The sequence below is a fragment of the Orycteropus afer genome, unplaced genomic scaffold, assembly GCF_000298275.1.
Source record: "Orycteropus afer afer isolate SDZICR_OR568_19922 unplaced genomic scaffold, OryAfe1.0 scaffold00377, whole genome shotgun sequence".
Classification (NCBI taxonomy): domain Eukaryota; kingdom Metazoa; phylum Chordata; class Mammalia; order Tubulidentata; family Orycteropodidae; genus Orycteropus; species Orycteropus afer.
The window spans coordinates 315,106-338,958 of NW_006921964.1; the positions used below are offsets into that span (position 1 = coordinate 315,106).

The 23,853-nt window shown below is 48.5% G+C and overlaps 1 protein-coding gene across 1 annotated transcript; it reads left to right on the forward strand.

Moving 5' to 3' along the window:
• The first annotated feature begins 2,122 nt into the window (after window positions 1–2,122).
• On the forward strand, window positions 2,123–8,104 carry GATA2 (GATA binding protein 2). Its single transcript, XM_007953203.2, has 5 exons — window positions 2,123–2,351; window positions 2,764–3,405; window positions 5,067–5,212; window positions 7,137–7,262; window positions 7,805–8,104. Exons 1-5 carry the CDS (start codon window positions 2,123–2,125, stop codon window positions 8,102–8,104), a joined length of 1,443 nt encoding a protein of 480 aa, XP_007951394.1.
• Window positions 8,105–23,853: the final 15,749 nt, after the last annotated feature.

Genomic DNA, 23,853 nt, shown 5'->3' on the forward strand with positions numbered 1-23,853 from the left:
TTATTAAAAAGTTCATTTCCTGGCGAATCGGGTGACGTCAGGGGCCCGGCGTCGCGGTGGCGGGGCCGCCCGGGCGGAGAAGCCGCCTCCAGTTACCCAATTACCGACTGTCAATCGCGCCGCCCCTCCCCCTTCCCTCCCGAGGGTGGCCAGACCCCCGCACTCCCCCTGCCCCTGACCCACCTGGGATCCCTCAGAACTTCCACCCGAGAGCCGCGGGCCCAGTGAAAGAAGAGGGCCGGTACACCGCTGACTCCCTCACTACCTCGCACCTGTCTCGGCCCCCCAAGTTTCTTTGTGCGTGACATGCCCCCTACTCGGCCTCAGGCTCCCTTCCAGCCTCTGTTTTCCCCATCTGTACAGTGGGGAAGAAGCAAGGAGATCTGTACACTGGGCCAGGCCACCCCACACAGCTAGATCTTGGGGCTGGAGAGGTATGGAAAGTAGTTCTAGGTGACCTAGGGGATGGAGTACTCAAACCACCTCCTTTCGCCTGGGCCAACTCGGGGACCCCCTTGAGGAAAAATAAAAGCCTTCTCCTGCCCGGGGCCTTCTTCCTCCAGCCTGCGCTGGCGCCAGTCCGGGTCTTCACAGTGTGGCCCCAGGCAGTTTGGCCTGTTGGTCTGCAAAGGCTACGCCGGAGTAGGGACAGCTCCCTTTCTCTCTCTGGAACCTCTGGCCTGGACACCTCTACTCTGTCAGACGGCTTAGATCTCTTGTGTCCCAGGCCCAGGTGCTCTCCAGAAGCCTGAGGTTCCTGCCCCTTTCTCAGGCCCCGCTGTCCCTCACCTAGTCAGTACCCGAGTGAGTAGGGAACAGTTTGGATAGGTATGTTGACTCGGGCCGACGACGTTCAGTGGTAAAGGAGGTGGGGTCTCGGGGACAGGACACCCAGAGGGTTGCAGGAGAAGGGGCCCAGCGTGTAGTTATTGAGAGGGGACCGCAGAAGTTGGGGGGATTGACTGTCTGCGAGAGCGGGCACAAGGGTCGGACTTCGAGGGCGAGGGTCCGGCGGAGGAGGCGTTGGCCGCAGAAGCCGCTGGGAGAGTGCTGGGAGGGGGCCGGCGGGCTGCAGGGGGGCAGGCCGGCGGGTCAGTCCTGGAGTCCATCGGACCTTGAGTTGGGGGCGCAGCCAATAGGAGGTGGAGGCTGGGCGGCGGGCGGCCCTGATTGGCTGGCGCCGGCTTCTTAGGCGTGCGCGGCCCCCGCTTCATGTCTGTGCAGGAGTCGGCAGCTGGCGCCAGGGCGGCCAGAGGATGGCGAGTGGCCGGAGCCCGTCGGGCCCGAGGCCGAGGCGCGCGCTGCCCTTTGCCTGTACTGCGTGAAACCCACCAGCTGTCCGACGCGCAGTCCCTGGGCCAGCGGTCCCCGGGGCTTCTGCCGGTGCTGCTCACCTTCTGCGGCCGCACCCCCCTTCCCTTGGCTCTGCGTGTGTAAGTTTGTGGTGTCCGAGCGAGCTGCGGCCTGGGGAGCGCCTGGCTTCAAGGGGGCTCGGGGGCTTGGGGCCTCAAGGGCTTGGGGGCCAGGACCAGACTGCGGTGACTGCTGTGGTGTGCCTTGGCGAGAGGTTTTGATTAGGCCGCCGGGTACTGGCTTTCGGCCCCCGGGGCTGCGTTTGCGAGTTGGCGGGTGCGGGGGGGGCAGTTCAGATTGTGTGGCCGGCGCCAAGTGTAGGTGTGTGCGTGTCGCTGTGATCATGTGCTCCAGTGGGTGCTTGGGCGCCTGTCTCCAACTTTTAGTTTATGTTTATGGGTTTGTGTACTGGGAGGGTGGGGATTCAGTGTTTCTGACTGAAGTGCAACTTTTGTATGCGTTTGTTGAGATAACTAGTGTCGCGGCTTGTCCCCGAGTGTGACTCCGTGTGCGCGGGTGTGTGCCTCTGGGACTAGGGGCCACGATGTAAGTGTGCGTAGCTGAACCCCCTTCCCCAGCCTTCCTTTCGTTTTGAACCTCGCGCTTTCCTCCCACCCGGGAGTGGCCTGGCCCTCAGCACAGCGGCGCTTGGACGTCGCGTGGGGATATTGGGGGGTTTGGGGCTCTGACAGCGCCCCTCACGCCCCCTTCGGTCGCGCAGGTCTGCTGCTGCCTCCACACAGATCTCGAGTCACCGCCGCCTCTGGCTATGGAAGTGGCGCCCGAACAGCCGCGCTGGATGGCGCACCCCGCGGTGCTCAATGCGCAGCACCCCGACTCGCACCACCCGGGCCTGGCACACAACTACATGGAGCCCGCGCAGCTGCTGCCGCCCGACGAGGTGGATGTCTTCTTCAACCATCTCGACTCGCAGGGCAACCCCTACTACGCCAACCCGGCCCACGCGCGGGCACGGGTCTCTTACAGCCCCGCGCACGGTGAGCCCCGGCCTGTGGGTAGCTGGAAACCAGGCGCTCGGACCAGGCCAAGGCAGGGGAGGAGGGCCAGGGCCTGCTTCCCGGATGTGGGATCCGCAGGAGTTGGGGCAGCTGAGAAATCAGCTGCGATGTGTGGGCCTTGGCCCTAGAAAAGGGTTTGGGGCCCATTGGGCTTCGGCCCATTTCCAACTGGCCGGTGGGGCTTCCTTCTGAACCTTGTCCCCTGGGGTTCCTTCTGGGCCACCTTGCCTCTCAGTTCCTGACTGACATTCCTGATTATTGCCGGTTGGGGTGTTATGTTTCTGGTTTTCTTTTGGGGGGAGGTAGTTTGCTGGTTGGTGTGTGAGTTGCCGTCCTGTGTGCTGGACTGGGGATGTGATTCTTGTGTGTGCTCTCTCCTTCTGACCCAAAGCTCGCCTGACGGGAAGCCAGATGTGCCGACCACACTTGTTGCACAGCCCTGGGTTGCCTTGGCTGGATGGGGGCAAAGCGGCCCTCTCTGCTGCCGCAGCTCACCACCACAATCCCTGGACCGTGAGCCCCTTCTCCAAGACGCCACTGCACCCCTCAGCTGCTGGAGGCCCTGGAGGCCCTCTCTCTGTGTATGCAGGGGCAGGCGGTGGGAGTGGAGGAGGCAGTGGGAGCTCAGTGGCCTCCCTCACACCCACGGCAGCCCACTCAGGCTCCCATCTCTTTGGATTCCCACCCACACCACCCAAAGAAGTTTCTCCTGACCCCAGCACCACAGGCGCTGCCTCCCCAGCCTCGTCCTCTGCAGGGGGCAGTGCAGCTCGGGGAGAGGACAAGGATGGCATCAAGTACCAGGTGTCACTAACTGAGAGCATGAAGATGGAAAGCAGCAGTCCCCTTCGTCCAGGCCTCGCAGCCATGGGCACCCAGCCTGCCACACACCACCCCATCCCCACCTACCCCTCCTATGTACCAGCCACTGCCCATGACTACAGCAGCGGACTCTTCCACCCTGGAGGCTTCTTGGGTGGCCCTGCCTCCAGCTTCACTCCTAAGCAGCGCAGCAAGGCACGCTCCTGTTCAGGTAAAGACACATGGGAGCAAGGGTGCTGTGTTTTTGTAGGGGCTGTGATTTGGAAGAGGGGTTAGTGTCAGATTCACACATCTGGGGGTGGGTAGCACCAACCTCCAATAGCCCCTAACAGATATTTGAGACCCCAGAATGAGAGAGAGGACCCTAAACCTTACTCTTTTTTTAAGTTCAATTCCCTCTTTGACTTTCATTCATCCTCTCCAAGATGAGCCACCGCCAGAGCAGAAGAGGAATGCCCCCCTATGCTTCCCTATATCTTAAACGAATATTAAAATTGCCTTGTTAATTAGTGCATTTAGTGTGAGAATGGAATAGGTAGGTGAGAGAAGTGAGTCTGTGTGCGCATAGTATGTATGTGTGTGTTTGTGTGTGTGCCTGTTCACAGGTGCACTTTTGAGGCTCCACATCCTTAAGGAATCTGGTTCCCCAACTCAGTCAGTCAGATCTTGGGATTTTGATGGCTCCTGATCTCCTTAGGAGACTTCCCCCAGAGCAAAATTCCCATTTTGCATGCCTTTCTGCTCCTTGCTCCTGGCTGTCCTTTCCTCTCTCCTCCCTGAGGGCACTCAAGGGACTAAACCACTGGTGCTCTCTGCTCCTTTGCCTATAAGAACCTAACCAGGCCCAGGCTGGGCTTGTCACCAATTTAGCTGCAGAGCTCTAAGTGTTCTCTATGGGTGCCTGCTGCCGCTGCCTCTTTCTGATTCTTTTAAGCCGGGAAGCTAAGGGAAAAGATTTTTAAAAACTTTTACTTCTGGGTCCAGGAACCCCCTTCACTTGCTTGTATATATTGACAATTTAGTTTAAACAAAACTGGGGAAAATTTCCCAGGTAACCTGATGCTAGGCAGCTACCGTCCATGCTGCCTGCCGGCACCCACTACAGTCCAGGGGTTTGCGGTCTGCTACGTTCTCTTTAGACCTGTCTTAATCTTTTTTTCCAAGTTTGTTTTACTTTTTATTTCAGTTCCAGATGGTCTTTTAACCAAAACACAAGGCCACTTAGTCCAAAAATGAAAGGTCTTATTATTTATTTTATTTTACAGAACAACTTAAATGCTACTTTAGGACTGAATCTTAGGGCCTCCGCAGAAGAGGAAAAAGTTGAGGAGAGAGAAGAGAATTACCCTGGACTAGAAGTAGAAAGACAGGGTGGAATAAGAGGACAGAAAACAGAACAGTGGTGAGGGGAATGGCAGACGGCCATTGGGGAGAAAGAGGAGTAGTGGAGTCGGCAAATGGGTGGGAGTTGAGGGAGGCAGAAAGCCTTGCAGGCCCAGCCAGGCCATGTTGGTGACTCCGGCCATTGCCCTAGGCAAAGTTTGTTGTAAATATCCTTTGCTGATCTTTCCAGAATCCCTGGGGCTCTGGCCCCACTCCTCCCCTTCTCATTCCCCTTCCTTCTAGCTCTGGGAATTTTGAAGAGGGGCATTTGCATTAAACTTTACCCACCTTCCATGGAGAAGACCCTTTGGTTCCTCCTCCTGCTTGGGTGGAGACTAAAAGCAGTCCCCTGCTATACATCAGCAGAGGCAAACTGGGCATCTTTCAAGGGTTGCGTTGGCCTCCAGTGTACCCGCTTGCCTGCTCCAGCTCCCTCCCTACAACCGTGTAGGTTAAACAGGCTCCCTGTTTCTCCCCGTTTCCCTTCAGAAGGCCGGGAGTGTGTCAACTGTGGGGCCACAGCCACCCCTCTCTGGCGGCGAGATGGCACTGGCCACTACCTGTGCAACGCTTGTGGGCTCTACCACAAGATGAATGGGCAGAATCGGCCACTCATCAAGCCTAAGCGGAGACTGGTAGGTGGTGGGCTTGGGCCAGCTGGCATTTGAGGGGCGGTGTCCCAACTCTGATCCTGTGGATGGTAACCTGGGCAAGAGTAGACAGTTAAAGAAAATAAAGACATAAAAATTAAACCCTTCAAGTGCAGATGATTTGCCACTTGAAATTCCCTTTTATCATTTAAAATCACTTGGATGTAGCGCTAGGTTTTCCCTGCTGCCCTCCGGGCCTGGAGGGATTACTGGACCACCAGGTAGCCCCTCCCGCTCAGGTTGAGTCCAAGGGCCCAGCTCCCATCCTTTGGCCTCTGTTTAACTCTTTTTAAAAATAGGGCCATGAAGTAATTTTCCTTCGTTGCTCAGGGCAGTTCTGCCTTGCTTTCCAACACACATAGTCTCCTCATGCTTATTTAAATAAAACACACACACTCACACCAACCACCAAAAAAACCTGCCCTTTATTATTTTTCCATGGAGTCACCTATACTGTGTATTTTCATTTGAGTGATTTTTAAAAAAATGCCCTTTCGGATCTCCTGCCGGAGTTTCCTATCCGGACATCTGCAGCCCGAAGATAAGGAAACTTCGCGTATCTGTTTCCGGACTCTGCGAGTTTTTAGAGAGTCTCCTCGGCTCAGGCCTGCCTCTTGCTGGGCTGTTTTGAAATCTCTAATACTCTGCAAATAATGCGTAAAATGCTAAGAATAATAAATACCTTTTTTTCAGGGCGAAGTGATTTATGAGGCCTATATTGGCCCCTTTGGGGACCCATTTTACCCCGGAGTGAGGGCTAGGGTAAGGGCTGCTGAGTGGGGGTAGGGGTGAGGAGGATACGTTGTTGGCCCCTGAGTCAGAATTCCAGTTTGGGGCTGCTTACTCACCCCTCCCTGCCCCCGCTCTGCCGTGGGTTGGTCCCCTCTGTGACCAGGCTCAGGCCTGGGGCCGGTCCAGACTTTGCTGGCCACACACACACACACACACACACACACACAACACACATTCCCCTCCCCCAGGCCTGCTGGCTGGCTGGTGGATTCCAGTCCACGGTGCTCTGGGAAGTGTTGGAGGACTCGTTCTGTTTGCTGGTGGGCCTCTGCTTTCTTGGGTAAAGGCTCCCTTGTGCCTTCTCCCTACAGAGCGCTTAGCACCCTTCTGTGGAAACTTAACTGTAGTGTTCAGCCAGGCTGGGGGCTTAGAGTCTTTAGGTTTGAGGTATAGGGGCTGGACAGAACCTTGGGGACTTGGGGGCTAAATCAGGATCTCGTGACCAGCACTGTCTAGTAGAAATGTTGTATATCTGCACTAGCCACATGTGGATCACTTGAAATGTGCCTGGTGTAATTGAAGAAATTGAATTTTTAATTTTATTAAGTTGTAGGTAGTTTAAACTTAATTTAAATTGCCACATGTGGCTAGTGGTCACCCTGTTGGACATTGCAGCTCTAGGCACTCTAAGAGGGTCATTTTACAGTCCCAGTCGGACCCTCTGTTGTCCCGGATGGTATGGGCCCTCCCTGCTCTGGCCCCAGGGTCGCTGACTCACCCAGGAAAAGGGATTTTTGAGGTGGAGTGGTGTCGGAGGGGGACAGTAAATCAGCTCCAGACCCAGGGGCTTGAGGGGACTGAGCTGGCCCCGCCTGGGGGCCTTGGTTTCCCTGGCTGTGGAGTTAGCCTGATGGGAGTCTGGAGGAGATAAGTGCTTTCCCCTTCTAGCTCTTGTTGATTATAAGATCGGGCTTCTGAGAGTTCTTTATTCTAAAGTTCTGTGACTCTTGTTCAGTTCTCAGATTCTAAAATTCTCCAGCTCTGAGATGCTTTGATTCCCCTGTGAGATTTACTGCTCCTGGGCTAAATTGGTTGGGGCTGGGGAGTGTACAGGGGTCTGGGAGGGAGGTCGAGGTGGGGCGTGGGAGCTGCCGACTGACGCTTCCCCTCCCCCTAGTCGGCTGCCAGGAGAGCAGGCACCTGTTGTGCAAATTGTCAGACAACAACCACCACCTTATGGCGCCGAAATGCAAACGGAGACCCGGTCTGCAACGCCTGTGGCCTCTACTACAAGCTGCACAACGTGAGTGCCCCGCCCCACTCCTCTCTAGGGACGCTGTGCTTTGTGCTGCCTGGCTAGGTCCAGCCACAGTATTCAGCTTGGCTTGGCTTGGGAAGCTGCTGCTGCTGCTGGCCCTGAGCCTCAGAAGGGCTCCTATAAGAAGGGGTGCTTCTGCTTGCCCAGGGGCTGACTAGAAATGTCCAGGAGGACTCAGTGGTGGTATCTATGCTTTTAAAACTGTGCGGGGAGGGACAGAGCTTGGCTGTCTGGAGGGGGTCAGTGCTGGCATTTAGTGGGTAGGAGCCAGAAATGCTGAAAGTCCTGAAGTGTTCAGGTCACTTGCTGCAGGTCCCACTCAGTGAAAAGCCCTTCCTGAAATGCTGACACTGCAGGGAAAAGAAGGTGTTCATGGGGAATGCTAGGGGTAGGTTGAAGGACACTGTTTCTGGCATCCTGGGGACCTGTAGCCCAGCTATGCCTTCCAGTGTGAGGTGGGTGGGATGGAGTGGGGTATGCTCTGGGAAGGGAACTCAACATCCTGAAAGTTTGGTGATTGTGTCCAGGTTAACAGGCCGCTGACCATGAAGAAGGAAGGAATCCAGACACGGAACCGGAAAATGTCCAACAAATCCAAGAAGAGCAAGAAGGGGGCTGAGTGCTTTGAGGAGCTATCTAAGTGTATGCAGGAGAAGTCATCCCCCTTCAGCGCGGCTGCTCTGGCTGGACACATGGCACCTGTGGGTCACCTCCCACCCTTCAGCCACTCTGGACACATCTTGCCCACGCCGACACCCATCCACCCCTCTTCCAGCCTCTCCTTTGGCCACCCCCACCCTTCCAGCATGGTGACCGCCATGGGCTAGGAACAGTCTTCCCCTGAACAGACAGACAGATGTAGAGCAGGGTGCAGGCTAAGTGAGTGAGGCTGGGCACCCCCAGGATGGGTGACAAACCCTTGGCTGGCCACTCCTCCTCGAAGACTGATGCCACTCCTACCTACCCAGCAGAGCCCAAGGCCTCCATCTCCCTCAGAGCCCATGACTGGTGCCCACCCCACCTGTCAGCATTTACTGTGAATCCCACCCCCTGGGCTGAGAGGCTGCTCAGGTGGGATTGCCATCACAAACAGTTGTTCAGAAAACCAAAAGGACAAGTTTCTGAAGAGCAAAGAAAGGGCAAGGGAAAATCGAAGAAAACTGTTTTTAGAAGGAAAAAGGAGTAGGCAAAAATAATTTATTTTGCTCTTGTTTGTAACAAGGACCTGAGTACTTAGAGGCCCGAGCTGTTCCAAGTTCTGGCCAAGCCCTCCTTGGGCCAAATGCCGCTCAGCTGGTCTGCTTGCCAGGTCTCTTAGGGAGACCTAGGGGGTTCTCAGCCTATACCCTGTGCACCTCTGGCTTCCCTCTCTGAAATAGCTGGACTCCAGGCTGGACTGGTCCGAGACCAGAAGGACCCGCTGAAGGGAGGGTGAGCTGATGTGGGCCAAGCCGCTGGCCCTGATGGGCAGGCCCCGGTGGGAGAGACAATCACAGGCGGTCCGCACGGATTCCCAGGCCAGGGTTGGGTCACAGGAAGGAAACGACATTTTCTTGAAAGGGGAAACGTCTCCCAGATCGCTCCCCTGGCTTTGAGACTAGAACTGGTGTGGTCCATGTCCCCTTAATGGGTTGGAGCCACAGCCTGTTCTCTCTGCTTGGGGGACAGACACTGTACATATATCCCTTTTCTGCTATAACCCCTCAGACCCTTCCCCACCCACTCTGAGACAAAAGAGAAAAAATGTTAAAAAAAAAAAAAAGAACTGCATAAGCTTATCTTGCTGATGAGTTATTTTATTTTTAAACTCTTTTTGGATCCAGTCAATTGTATGTTGCCACAGAAGTCCTGCTATGGAAAGAAATAAAATCTACAAACCGAGGTTGTAGCTTCACAGTTATTTTTTGGAGGATTTCTTGGATCCCATAGCCCTGGAACTGGGGGCCAGGGGAGGGGGTTTTGGCTCCTCTTGTCTTGGGGTCTGGTTTGGTTTTCTGATCTGGTAGGTGGTGAAGGCAGGAGTTGGGGGCAGAGCGAGAGTGAGGGGGTAGCTACACCCCTGCTGGGAGGCATTGGAGTCGCTGGGGCTCTGTTCTGCTGTGCTGTGGCTGTCTGGATCCTTCCCAAGGTACAGCTGTACATAATATGTACTGAGCTTAGACTCTGAACACAGTGGTGGTGGGTTGTGGCAAGGGAGGGGGACAGGAAAAGGGTTTGCTGATGTAGTCGACAAAGTGCAATATGGGCAGGTGATTGCCACAGAGCACCACAGCGAGAAGTAACTTATTTTGTACTTGTATCCACATAAGAAAAAGAATCAACAGTATTTTCTGTTTTTATGTTTTATTTGGCTTGTTTTGTTTTGGATTAGTGAACTAAGTTATTGTTAATTATGTACAACATTTATATATTGTCTGTAAAAATTGTATGCTATCCTATTCCTTTAAAGTGAATACTGTTAAGAATAATAAAATACTTTTTGTGAATGCCTCTGGCCTGTGCTATGGGCTCCTGGGCCTCGGTTTGCCAATCCCATATGCTGGAACCTAAGAGGGCCAGATCATAGTGCACCTGGACCCCAGGGTTTGGAGGGGAAGGGCTCCTGGGATGTGGCGGCTGTGGTTCTTATTTTACTACTGAGAGGCTGTCTTTCCTCTCCCTGCCTTCTGTTTCCATCTGAATTTCCTGATCATCAGCACCAGGGAGCATTTCTACCCAGTGGGTGGATATGGGAAAGCAGTGGTTTTCCAGCATTTGGTCTACACTATGGTCCTTTTCTTGAGAGCTCAATGAGACTCTCACCAGGCTCTTGGAGAACTCAGAAAGGACAGTCTACTCCCACTCACATCCTCCTGAGGACTGATCAGCTCTGGTTTCTGAGATACCTGGTCATCAGTATTCCTGTTCATTGACAAACCTGATCACCAATGTCTTGCTCACTGCTGTCATTGATTGCTGTCATCTTTGATCAATGACTGAAAAGGCTGAACACCAGTGCCTGCTGATTACAGATGTCTTGGTTAGGAGCCAGGGGAGTGACCTGGGAGACGATCACCAACACCTAATCATCAATATTTCATCAATTCCTCTGATTATGATTATGATCACTGACATCCACAACATGTGACCGCCAATGTTTCCAGTAACAGTCTTTGCCCATCAATATTTCTGATCATGAATGTCTCTTACCACCAATGTGGTAAAATATCAGCATATTTCTGTTCATCAATATTTCTATTTAATGTATCTGATTGCCAATATCTTTGATGACCACTGTCTCTGTTCACCAATATCTCTAACAAACAATGTACCTGATGACTAATGTTCCTGTCTTAGTTTCTTCCTCTTGTTGTTAAATGCCATCCAGTCGGTTCTCCTAGTGATTCTGAATACAGCAAGAGTAAACACTGCCCAGTCCTGCACCATCCTCACAATCATTGCTATGGTACAGTCCATTGTTGCAGCCATTATGTCAATCCATCTCATTGAGTCTTCCTCTTTTTTGCTGACCATCTACTTTACCAAGCATAATGTCTTTCTTCAGTGACTAGTCCCTCCTGACAACATGACCAAAGTATGAGAGATGAAGGCTTGCCATCCTCAATTCTAAGGAGCATTCTGGCTGTACTTCATCCAAGACATATTTTTTTGTTCTTCTGGTTTCTTAGTGCTGCTATAACAAATACCACAAGAAGGTGGCTTTAAAGAACCAAAATTTATTTTCTCACAGTTCTGGAGGCTAGAAGTTCAAATCAGGGCCTTAACTATGTCTATTTCTTCCTTGTAAGTGTTGTTGTTGTTGTTGTTGTTGTTATGTGCCGTCGAGTCAGCCCTGACTCATAAGCGACCCCTCCTTGGGTTTCCGAGGCAGTATCACTACGGAAGTAGGATTGCCCAACCTTCCTTCCGAGGAGTGGCTGGTGGGTTTGAACCGCCAGCCTTCTGGTTAGCAGTCAAGTGCCTTAGCCACTATGCTACCAGAGCTCCCTCCTTGTAAGTAGCCTTAGGTATTCCTTGGTTCCTTGGCATGTAGGTGATCCTCACATGGTGTCTATCTTCCCCCATGTCTGTCTCTGTGTCTATCCTGGTCTTTTTATAACTCAGAAGTGACTAAGTTTAGGACCCACTATGAAGTAGATTGCCCAGTCTTCCTTCCAAGGAGTAGCTGGTGGGTTTGAACAACCAGTCTTCTGGATAGCAGTCAAATGCATTAGGCACTACACCACCAGAGCTCCCTTTTTTTGATTTATACTTTGGTAAAGGAGCTCTGGTGGTGTAGTGTAGCATTTGAATGCTAACCAGAAGACTGGGAGTTCAAACCCACCAGCTGCTCCTCAGAAGAAAGAGAGGGCAATCTACTTCAGTAAAGACATACCACCTGGGAAACCAAATGGGGGTCACTATGAATCAGAATCAACTCGATGACAGTGAGTTTAGTTTTTTGGTCTATGAATCAGAATCGACTAGACAGTGAGTTCAGTTTTTTGGTTTTATACTCTGGTATGACCTCATTAACATTACAGCAAAAGAAAAGCTCTATTTCCAAATAATTATGTCCACAGGTTAAGGGCCAAATATTCAGCACATATTTTTGGGGAACATAATTTGTAAGTCTCTTATCATCAGGAGGTCTGATGGCATAATGCCTAAGGCATTTGAAGAATCCTCTTACTATCAAACTTTCTCATCATCAACGTCTCTGGTCACCAATGTCCTAGGTCACCAATGGCTCTGGTTACCTATATCCCTGATTACTCAACTTGGATCACGAAGACCTCTTATGGCAAATGTCCCTGATGACCAACATAAGTGACTGCTGAATCTTCTTAAGTTCAAAATCTCTGATGACCAGGGTCCCTGTTCTCAATATCCTTGGTCACCGGAATCACCAGTCACCAATGTCTGATCACCAATTAATGCCTTTTATTATCAATGCCTTTGATCTACAATAGACCTGGTCACCCCACATCTCCAGTCTTTGATTCTGACCACCAATGCCTTCTAGGAGCTCTGGTGTGATAGTGCCTAAGGCATTTGACTGCTAACCAGAAGCCTCGTGGTTCAAACCCATCAGCCACTCCTTGGAAGGAAGATTGGGCAATCTCCTCGGAGATTACACCTCGGAAATCCAAGAAGGGATCACAATGAGTAAGATATGACTTGACAGCAGTGAGTTTCTTTTTTTTTTTTTTTTTTCTGGTGTGGTCATCAAAAGCATGAGTCTTTGATCCTTTCATCAGGTCACCCATATTTTTACCCATTTCCCTGGTCAATGATCAATGATATATCCAATCAGTGACAATTGATCACCAAGACCTATGAGCACTGCCACCCAGTCATCAGTGTATGATCACTACCCTCTTGATCATGTTGTGTTTGGATGAAGGTACCTCTTGCTGACTCCACCGACTCCAGTTACAAGCCACTCTGCTAATATGTCTGTGATTAATGGTATCTCTTAACCCTAATTCTCTGGTCACCATCACCTCTGGTCATCAGTGTCTGTTCATCAGGGTCCCTGATGACTAGCATTATTTATTACCAACATCCTTGTTCCCTGACATCCTTGATACATCTAATCCAGGAGGTTCTCCTTTTATTCCTCCCACCCAGACTGCTAAAGCTGTCAGGGCCTATACTTATCTCTAGGGAACCAAAGGTCTGTGATGGTCAGAGTCTTATCCAGGGTGCCAATCTGGTAAGGATGGAGCAGGATGAGCATCTCTAGACCCTGACCTCATAGAACACCTCTGGCCTGTTGTGCCACCATTACCCTATCCAGTTCCTTCCCTGCAGAACAGAAACCTAGAGCAGACAGGAACCAACCTGGATGATGGAGCAAGGTAGGTGCCTGCCCACCCATCTGAGTGTGCAGTGGCCTCAGCCCTCTCAGTTCCCTCAACAGTTCCTCCTTCCACCCCTGCTCCCTTCCCCAATACCAGAGTGTTCTAGCCTCCTGCTCTGAGTAAGATCCAGGTGGGAGCCTCCCCTCCTTCTGCCAGCCATAGCCCCAGTGAGGCAAGAATGGGCCTGGGTCATGAATGCAGGATGTATGTGCATATTCAAGTGCATACTTCAAGTGTATGCCTGTTGAGACCACCGATACTCCGGGTAATACTCTAGGTGTGTGGCTGCATCGGGGAATAAACCATACAATGCCTCCCTGCCTGCCTTTGAAGAGCTTACTAGCATACCCATCTGTGCACTCTTGTCTTCAGTCAGAAGGAAGGGGATGCACCTGTTACTTTGTTCCAGGGTTTGCAGACATCTGATGCTACATCCTGACAACATGCATGCAATTCAGAGGAGTCACCCTAGTTCACAAATGTGGAAACTGAGCCCTCGGGGGGTTTTAGCAACTTAACCCAAGTTCGTCTACTCAGAGAGCAAGTTAGATTTGAGATGGATGAGTTCCATATCCCAGGCATTCCTCCTGTGACCCTGCCCTGTGGCCTCTGACCTGTGATCTCTCACCTGTATCTCCAATAATGTCAGGATATAATCAGGATCTGGCAGCATACAAAATGAAGGCACACCCCAGTTTGCACTGGCATGGGAGGGGACAGTTTGGGAAGGGTTGATTCAAGTTCTGGCCTGGTTCCCCTTTTTGCCCTCTGCCTTTTCTAGAATGATGAGCAAGGGTGAGAAGCCTGGCTTCTGAATGGCCCATTTCCCAAAGTCCTCAATCTGACCTCTGCCAAACCCCCATTCTGCTTGTCTGGCCCAAAGTCCAGAGTCCAGAGGCAGAGCCTGAGGTCAGGACTTAGAACCTGCAGCCCAGAACTCAGAAACCAGAGTAGAGAACCCAGGAACTAGGAATCTATAAAAATGACATGGGAGAGCTGTCATCTTACCTCCTCTAACTTAGCAAAGGGAGAGGAGGATCAAGATTAAGATCAACAACACAAGGCTAATACCTATGAGGCAGAGATCAGACATGACTCCAGTTCCAAATTTTTTACCAGTTCTGACACCAATCATCCCTCCCACTCTGATCTATACTGCTGGGTTCAATAATTCATTGCAGCCCTGAGTTATCCCTCAGACCTGGAAAAAGACTCACTTCCATGAATTAGCTCACAGCCCAGTGGTAAAAATACCTACAAGCAGAACACCTACCCCAGGGAGTTACAACCATCTATCCTAGGGAGATGCACCCCTTAGGTCAATCAACCATGAGACATCAGAAGGGTAGCATTTACATAGCGGGAAAGCTGGACAGACAGGAATACATAGATAAGAATGGCACAGGGAAGGGACAGTCACAGGGAGGAGAGGGGAGGAGAGCTTTTTATGGTTGGGGATTACAATTGGGGCTGTGAAATCAAATGTGCATGAACGGTTGAGAGTAAAGTGAATCTTCTTTGTAAATTTGCACCCAAATCACAATTTTTTTAAAAAATGGAAAAAAGAAAATAATGATAATAGTCCATTGCAATGGCCGCATAGAACTCAGACCATATTCACAATTACGGGGTTTATTAGGAAGTAACAGGTTACAATTCAGGATCAGCACAGTTCTTTGTCTCCTGGATCTAGACGGAGGCTAAACTGACCAATCCCCATATTAGGGTTCCATACACCTTATTTCCATGATCCCACCCACACAAGGGTGCCTTGCCCCTTATTTACATTATTAACAAGGTAGCTATCCAGTCTTCTTGGTGGACCTCAGGCACCTCACATTTGCATAGTCCTACCCAGTCATTTCGTGGGCTTTACAATGACTATGGCTGGAAGGGTAATATTAAGTAATTCACTGCACCAAAGAACCAGAACCTTGTACCTTAGAACTCAGGAACCCAGAGCCCAAAACACAGCATGGAGCCTGAAACCTCACATCTGGAATTTAGAACTTATTGCTTTGAGCACAGAACTTACAACCAAGAACTCTAAGACCAAAACCTGGTCCTCAGAATATGGAGCTCAGGACCTGGGGCCCTGAATGGGGAACCCTAAATACCTTAAATATAGGTTGGAATTCAGAACCTGTAACTCAGAATCAAGAAAATTGTACAGGAGACCCAGATCCAGAACTTAGAACACAGAGACTAGGACCTAGAATCTACAACCTGGAGCCCAGAACCTGGGCTCACAGCCTAGAGCCCCAAATTCAGCTAAGACTAGAACCCAGAGCTCAAGACTTAGAAGTCAGAATCCAGAGTCCAGCACTCAAACTAAGTGCATCGGCCTCCTCTCATTATTCTGTCACCCCCTAGCTTGTTTCTTCCTTTTGCCAATAAATATTTTGATGCACCTACTATGTGCCAAAGGAGCTCTGGTGGTACGGTGCCTAAGACATTTGACCCCTAACCAGAAGGTTAGCAGTTCAAACCCACCAGCCACTCCTCAGAAGGAAGACAGGGCAATCTACTTCAGTAAAGATTTACTCATCAACTTGATGACAGTGGGCTTGGTTTTTTGGGTTTTTTTTTTTTTTTTTTTTTTTCTACTATGTGCCAGGCACTGGTATAGAAGAAGCCCACTTTTCCCTGTGATGTCAAGTGAAGAGGGCAGAGACTGTTTGCTATGTCCCTGGTGTCCCCTGAACCTCACCACTCGCTGTGGTAACCTAACCCACTACCATCGAGTTGATTCTGACTTATAGTTACCCTATAGGGCAGAATAGAACCCCCTCCTAGGGTTTCCAAGGCTATAAATCTTTATGGAAGCAGACTTCCTCATCTTTCTCCCGCAGACTGGCTGGTGGGTTTGAACCACTGACCTTTTGGTTAGCAGCCTAATGCTTTTACCATAACACCATGGTAGTTGCTCCAAGTGTCTGCTGAGTAAATTCATCCATCCATCCCCCAATGTTTGATGACTCTGACTCCGTTCATTCTTAGCATCTAGGTAGAGAATAAAACTCACTACAATCTTTGCCCTGGAGGACAAACTCTCTGGCTACCAAGCAGAGGGTGTGGTTGGAGGCAGAGGGAGGGCTAGGAAAGGCTTGGAGGAGTATGGTGGTGGGGGTCAAGGTGACCTCCAGAAGCAGGGAAATGACCTGGCTTTAGAGAGCCCTGGGTTCAAGTCCTGTAATTCACTTAGGAGCAGTGGGACTCCTGCTCCAGTGGCTTCTGTTCCTTCCACCATAAAACAATTAGCTCCTAACAATGACTCTGCAGCCTGGAGCTATTGTGTGGGGTAAACAGTTTCGATTTTGTGGCCACAAAGCACCCAGGCTGAGCCAGGCATGCAGGCAAGGCGCCACAAGTGGTCGCCATTAGCAGGGGATGGCTGCCTTTATGATTCCATGGGGCCTGGCGCCAGGCCGGCCAGGGTGGGGTTGGCCTTTGTTAGGTCTGTTTGCACCCAGGTGGGGCTGGCCAGCCCAGGACTCTGGCTTGCTTGGCCCTCTTCCACCTTTCCTCCTGCCAGAACACTTCCAGGCCCCTCTTGTTATTCCCATTTTCCATGGGAAGAAACTAAATCCCCTTTGACACTTTGTCACTTGCACAAAGTTGCACCTCAGCGATTCTTAGAGACCAGCTCCATTCTCCAAAGTCCCTCCTGCCTCCTTTTGACCCACCCTCAGAATGTTGTTGTTGTTGTTGTTATGTGCCTTGGAGTCAGCCCTGACTCATAGCGACCCCTCCTTGGGTTTCCAAGGCAGTATCACTATGGAAGTAGGATTGCCCAACCTTCCTTCTGAGGAGTGGCTGGTGGGTTTGAACCGTCAGCCTTCTGGTTAGCAGTCAAGTGCCTTAGCCACTATGCTACCAGAGCTCCCAGTCTTTTCACTTCCCAGGCCTACACAAATGGATGACAACACGGGGGTGGGGTGGGGGTCTGGTAGGAATGCTGGCCACCTGCCCCTACTCAGGACTAACTCTCCTGGAGGCAGGGCAGAAGTGGCTGACCCCAAATTAGTTTATAAGTACAAGACAATTCAATCAAAATTCCACACCCTCCTCTTTTTTAAAAGGAATTAGGCAAAGTAATAAAATGATTCCAAGCTTTATCTGGAAAAACTAACAAGCCAAAGGATTAGGGAAAATAAAGCAGTGTGTGTGTGTGTGTGTGTGTGTGTGTGTGTGTAGTGCTTTCCAATATTAAATGAGATGAGATTCACTATCATTCAAAGTTGTGGTCCTGCTGTAAGAATAAACAGATCAATGGCCAAGACTATAAGCCCGAAACCACCCTATTATTTGCAAGATAATGGATGATAAAGGCGGTATCTTGAATCAATGCAGGGGTGGAGGGTTATTCAATCAAGTAGTGTTGCAACAACCAACTAGTTAGCATCTCACTGGGTGAATACCTACTCAGAGGTCTAACATCAGCAGCCCACAACCCTATCACTATCCAATCAGCAGACAAATTTTGTCTGACAAGTTTTGTTTGGGCTGCAAAGATGTGAATGAGTTGCAAAAGATTTTAAATTAGGAGGCTCACAGAAAAATTGGCAAATTTTTGGCTTCTTTTGAAAAATTTAGATGGTCTGGCTCTGAAGGGACTGGGCATCTTCAGGGCATCCCTCTGTTTCCACCAAACCCCTTCATTCCCATGCCTACCTGGCTCTTGGGGACACTGAGTTTGCGTCCTGACAACTCCATACATATTATGTTATGCATTTGAGATTTATTAAAGAGTTAGTCTTGAAATCAGCCATTGCAGCCTACCTAACTAGGTTGCTCAGGGTGGCTCCCCTACAGATAAATTGGCAGAGGAACACTGCAAACCCCTAGGTGGAGTGAGCTCAGTCTTTCTAGGAATCAAACAAGAGGAACTGAAAAATTGATGAACAAATGTAGAACATGTAAAAGCTTCTGCAGTTGGGAGGGGGTAGCAGGATAACTTGGAGTAATGGTTTTGAAATGAGCTCTGAGACAATAATTCCAGTTTTAAGACTTGAATGACAACTAATTATCCAAGCACGTTTTACAAGAAGTTCTGGACACAAAGATGTTTAAGAAATCATTATTTATAAATCTGAGACTGGATACAACCTAAATGTTCAACTAAAGTGGATGGTGAGGGAACTATGGGGCATCCACTAGAAACCCTTTAAGATGCCTTGGTCTTAGAACCAAGTCACAGAAAGAAAAACACATAACACAATTGCAACAGTAGTTATAACTTTGAAATGGAAATATTTTTACCAAATAACAGCAAAGCATGTGATTTGATTACATCTGTGCTGCTCTAACCGAAAATACCACACATGGGATGACTTTAACAAACAGGAGTTTATTCTCTTACAATTTTGGAAGCTAGAAGTCTGAGTTCAAAGTGCCAGGCTCTAGGTGCTGGGTGAAAGCCCCTCAACCTTGAGCTTCAGCTCTGCCTCTTGCTCCTGGCCCACTGAAGCTGGAGGCTTTTCTTCACTCGAGCAGCTACTGGCTACTGGGGCTGAAAAACCCAAGGTCAACAAGTAAAAAGGCACAGTCCCAATATTACCAAACAACATGGCAGGCCACTAATTCAAATCCAGAAGAAGTCCTAAAATCAGCAGAGCATAGCAGGCAGTTGAACAACGACTTGACTACATACAGGGTTCAAGCATGCCAAAAAGCTAGAGACCTTTCTCAAAGCTGCTTCTTATATGCTGGAAGCAGACCACATCGCTAAAGCACCTACTCAGCTCCTCCAGAAGATTCCACCATGGAGTTAATTGCCATTCTCACCATGGGGAATAACTACATCCAGCTGCCTGGCCATTCAACCAGGCCCTCCAAGTTGACACACAACTTTAACTACCACAGCATGACATCTGTGTGATGGGTGATACTTTTCCACTTTCTTCTCCCCATTTTCCAAATGTTGTACATTGTACAACTTTATATTATAATATAACTTTAATGATAAAATTACTCTTTTAAAGTAATTATGCCAGATGAGAGACAATTTCACAAAATATGCAATGATTCAGATTTTTAAAATGCAATAAACAACAAAAAGAGAAAGAAAACAAGCAAAGGATACACAAATAAAACAGGCAAGGGTCTTTCCCAATATAAATGTAAATAATCAGTAAACATTCTGACAGGTGCTCAAGTCAGAAGTGACCCAATAAATACAAATTAAATAAGGAGGTACCACTTTCTACCCCTCATCTTAGCAAAAATAGAAAAGATGTGTGGAAATAGGTGAGTGGTACCTGTTGGCAGAAATGTAAATCAATATTTCCAATACCCAAAAGAAATGAAAGCAGGAATGTAAACAGAAATTTATACACCAATGTTCATTGCAGCACTGTTCTCCATAGCCAAAAGGTAGAAGCAACCACAATGTCTGTGAACAGATGAGTAGATAAACAAAATGTGGTATAGCCATACAATGGAATATTACCCAGCCACAATACCAAAAAAAAGCCCAAACTCATTACTGTTGACCAGATTCTGATTCATAAAGAGAGACCCTATTGGACAGAGTAGAACTGTCCAGTAGGTCTTTGTGGCAGCAGACTGCCACATCTTTCTCCCATAGATCAACCAGTGGGTTTGAACTGCTGCTAATCTTTCATGAGTGAACTTGGAAAACATTATGTTGAATGAAATATGTCAGTCACAAAAGAACAAATATTGTGTGATCTCACGTATATAAGATAAGCAAATATATACCCAAAGCAGTTTCCAGGGGTGGGAAGGAAGGGGAGAGGAGGAGTTTTTGCTTAGAGGGCACAGAGTTTATGTTAATGATGGTGGAATAACTCAGAGAAGGGGAGCGATAATGGTTGCACAATATAAAGAATGTAATCAATGTAAAAAAAAAACAAAACACCAGGCCTTCTGGTCCAACAAGCTCTCCCAAAACTCATCCTATAGAAACAGCAGAATAGGTTACCAAAAAAAAAAAAAAAAAAAGGCAAGTTAAAAAATAAAAAGAATAATACATAAAGTAGGACTGTTTTGTTTAGAAAATATTTGTATAGATACAGAAAAAAAGTCCAGGAAGGTACACCTAAGCTATTGATTATTTGTTAATTCTGGAAAATGTGATAGACTAAGAGCAAGAAAGAGGATACTTTTTACTTTATAAAACTATGATATTTTCATTTGCTATGAGTATGTACCACATCTATGATTTATAAAATAAACAATCATTAACAACACATATTTTGTTTTGTGTTTCCTCTGCTTTGTTCATAGTTGGTCTATCTCCCTAGGGTGCTCTTCCCTTCAGGTATGCCTAGAGAACTTCTATTCACCCTTCAAAACCTTATTCGAGTACCCTGCTGTGGTGAAGTGAATTACTTAATATGGCTCTTCTAGCCCTGGTTTTTGTGATTTCCACCAGATGACTGGGTGGAACTATGCAAATTTGGGATAGTGGGATAGCTTGTTAATATTGTAAATAAAGTACTTGGCACCCTTGTGGAGATGCTAATGCAAATAATGTGTATGGAGCCCTAACATGAAGATTGGTCAGTTTTGCCGTTCTGCTAGGCTTAAAATAGGTCTTCCCAAAAGTGAAAGGGGGGATTCTCACTACATCAAGACAGAAGAACCAAGAGTGGAATACATCCTTGAACTCAAGAGACCTGTGCTGGACCTGCAGAGATATGATAGCAGCAGAGGAAACAGAACCAAGAAACCAGCATGAGATGGAGCTAAGGGCTCCTTAGTCCATGGAGCAAGAAAGCTGAATGCTTTCAAGTAGGAGGCTTGTTGGCAAAGGGGGCTACTTTTTGAGTACCTAACAGCAAAGCTAAAAGAACTTTGTAACACTGGCCCAAGCAGGGCAGTGGAGGGGGCCAGAGAGAAATGTGCCTGCAGCATGGTTGAGAAGAAGCTGTTCTGATTGAAGAATTGTATCCTGAGTGTTCCTGAACCTGAATTGTATAACCTGTTACTTCGCTAATAAACCCCATTGTCTGTGAGTTCTGTGTGGCTTTTGCAATGAATTATTGCACTCAGCAGAGAAGTAAAGAGTGGCAAGGGAGGGATGGTCAGTGTCAGAACTGGCAAAAAGGTTGGTTGGTGGTAACATGTCTGACCTCTGCCTCAGGAATCAGCCTAGGGTGTTGATGCTATTCTGGATCCTCCTTCCCCCTTGTGAATTTAGAGGTGATCAGGGGACACCAGCCATGCCCTTTTTGCACACCTCTCTGGCCCAGGCTTGGGTGCATGGCAGACAGACTTGCCTATCCTCTCTATGCAGCCTTGAACAAGTAGCTTTGCCTGTATGAACCTTGGCTCCTCAACAATAAATGTGGGCTTGTTCTAAGGATAATATCAGGAAGGCAAAAGGTCTTTAAGAAACCAAACTCACTGCCGTCAAGTCAATCCTGACTCATAATGACCCCTCCTTGGGTTTCCAAGACAGTATCTCTATGGAAGTTGATTGCCCAATCTTCCTTCCAAGAAGTGGCTGGTGGGTTTGAACAGTCAGCCTTCTGGTTAGCAGTCAAATGCCTTAGGCACTATGCCACCAGAGCTCCCAAAGGTCCTTAGTGTTTGGAAAGCACACCCAACAAGGAGTCTTTATTACTAATGTCATTTCATCTCCCTACCTTAGGCCTATCTCAGGTGGTCAGTGCATTGGGCTTCAACCTGAGCCTTCAAGTCCCTCTCTACTACAAGACCTGAGTGTTTTGGGACCTTAGGCAAACTATCTGCCCTTTCTGTGCCTCTGCTTCCTTCTTCCACAGCATTCAAACTTGTAGGGGCTCCACTGGGTGCCAGTGGGGTGCCCTTGGCCATTTACTAGGGGCTTTTAGCATCTTTCACTATCTTACCCCCATCTCAGATAGGGTTCCCACAGACCATCTCTTCTGTACATCTGGCAAAACTGAGGACCAGTGAGGGCAGGGAAGACCACTCCCTGTAAGAGAGCAGAACAAAGGTCACTGGCAGGCAGTGCAGTTGGAGGGGGTCACTACTGGGGAGAGAGGACTTGGCAGACCCTGCCAAGCTGCTTCTTCCCATCCCCCATCTGTCCTTCAAATAAACTCTACCCTCAGTCCACACACTCTGTGTGTGTGTATGTGTGTGTAAGTGTGTGTGGGGGGGTTCCCTAGAGGATCCTGGGAAAATGTTGTCCTTGCTCCCTCCCTTACCCCCAAATGAGGCTTGACTGTGCTGATCTAGGGGTTGGTGCTGTGATCCAGTTTTCCCAGGCTTTGAGGGAATGCTGAGCTATCTTCCACCACCACCCCCAACACACACACACCCTCTCACTCACTCACACACCACCACCACCACCATCATGCTCTTCTCTGCCTCCCTACTTCACACCATCCCCTCTCTCGTGTTCTGTTGCACCAAGCTTCTTCCTGGCCTCCAGCCTCCAGCTCATCCTTACAGTCTGCCTCACCTTCCTATAGGTGAGAACATCATAGAGATCTTTCTGTACCTTTTCCTTTATTTCAATTACAATGTTTTTCAGACACCAAAAAATATAGCTAACAATATAACAAATCTTGGTATCCCCTTGTATTTGTTTTCTATGCTGTGTAACAAATAATCACAAGCTCAGTAGCTTTAAACAAAACAGGTTTATGATCTCACAGTTTCTGTGGGTCCAAGAGTCCAGGAATGGCTTAGCTAGGACTTCTGCTCAGGGTCTCACCAGGCTGCAATCAAGGTGTCAGCTGGTTGTCATCAGAGGCTCAACTGGTGGCAGATCTGCTACTAAGTCCCCTTAGGTCATTGGCAGAATCCATTTCTTTGCACTGTAGGATTGATGGTGCTTGCTACTTCAAAGCCAGCAATGGAGATAATGACTCCAGAGAGAGTCTGCTAACAAGATGGAATCTTACATAATGCAATGTGATCACAAGAGTGACATATGTCACCTTTGTCATATTCCATTGGTTACAACCAAGTTACAGATCCTGCCTATACCCAAGGACATACAAGGAAATGAGTACTAGGAGGTGGGATAATGAGGCACTTTAAAGTCTGTCCCACATTCCCATCTAGCTTTAAGAAAGAAAACATTGCAGATGACATTGAACTCCTCTAGTCCTACTGTCCCCTTTCCCCCACTCCAGAGTTAACCAGGATCCAAATTTTGGCTTAATTATTATCATGCATGTTGCTACTCTTTGACCACATATATATGAATCTTTAAGCTACAGATCATATTCTTTATGTTTTTTTGCTTTATATATATGGTATCATTATGGTAAATATTTTTCTATGGCTTATTTTTTCTGTTCACTATCACGTTTGTGATATTCATTCACCTTAATATCTGGTTTGCTCATTACTCACAGCAATATAATATTCCATTATGCAAATATCCCATTATGTTTTTATGCATTCTCCTAAGTATTCTTTCCTCTATTTTCTATCACAAATAGGGCAGCAATGAGTATTCTTGTCCCTGTGCCCACATATGAGATGTGATGGTGAATTTTATGTGTCAACTTATCTAGGCTATGATTCTCAGTGATTTGGCCTATACTGGACTGGATACTGTTCCATAATGTAATATAATGTAAGGTAAGGTAAGGAAATGAATGTAATCTCCTTCCATAATGTGATCTGATATGATTAACCAATCATTTGAAAGGAGAGTTTCCTTGAGGATGTTGTCTGATTCCAGAATATAAATAAATAATCTGGCAGAGCTTTCTCTGTCTTTTGACCCTGCACTCTTCCCATTGCCTGACCTATAGATC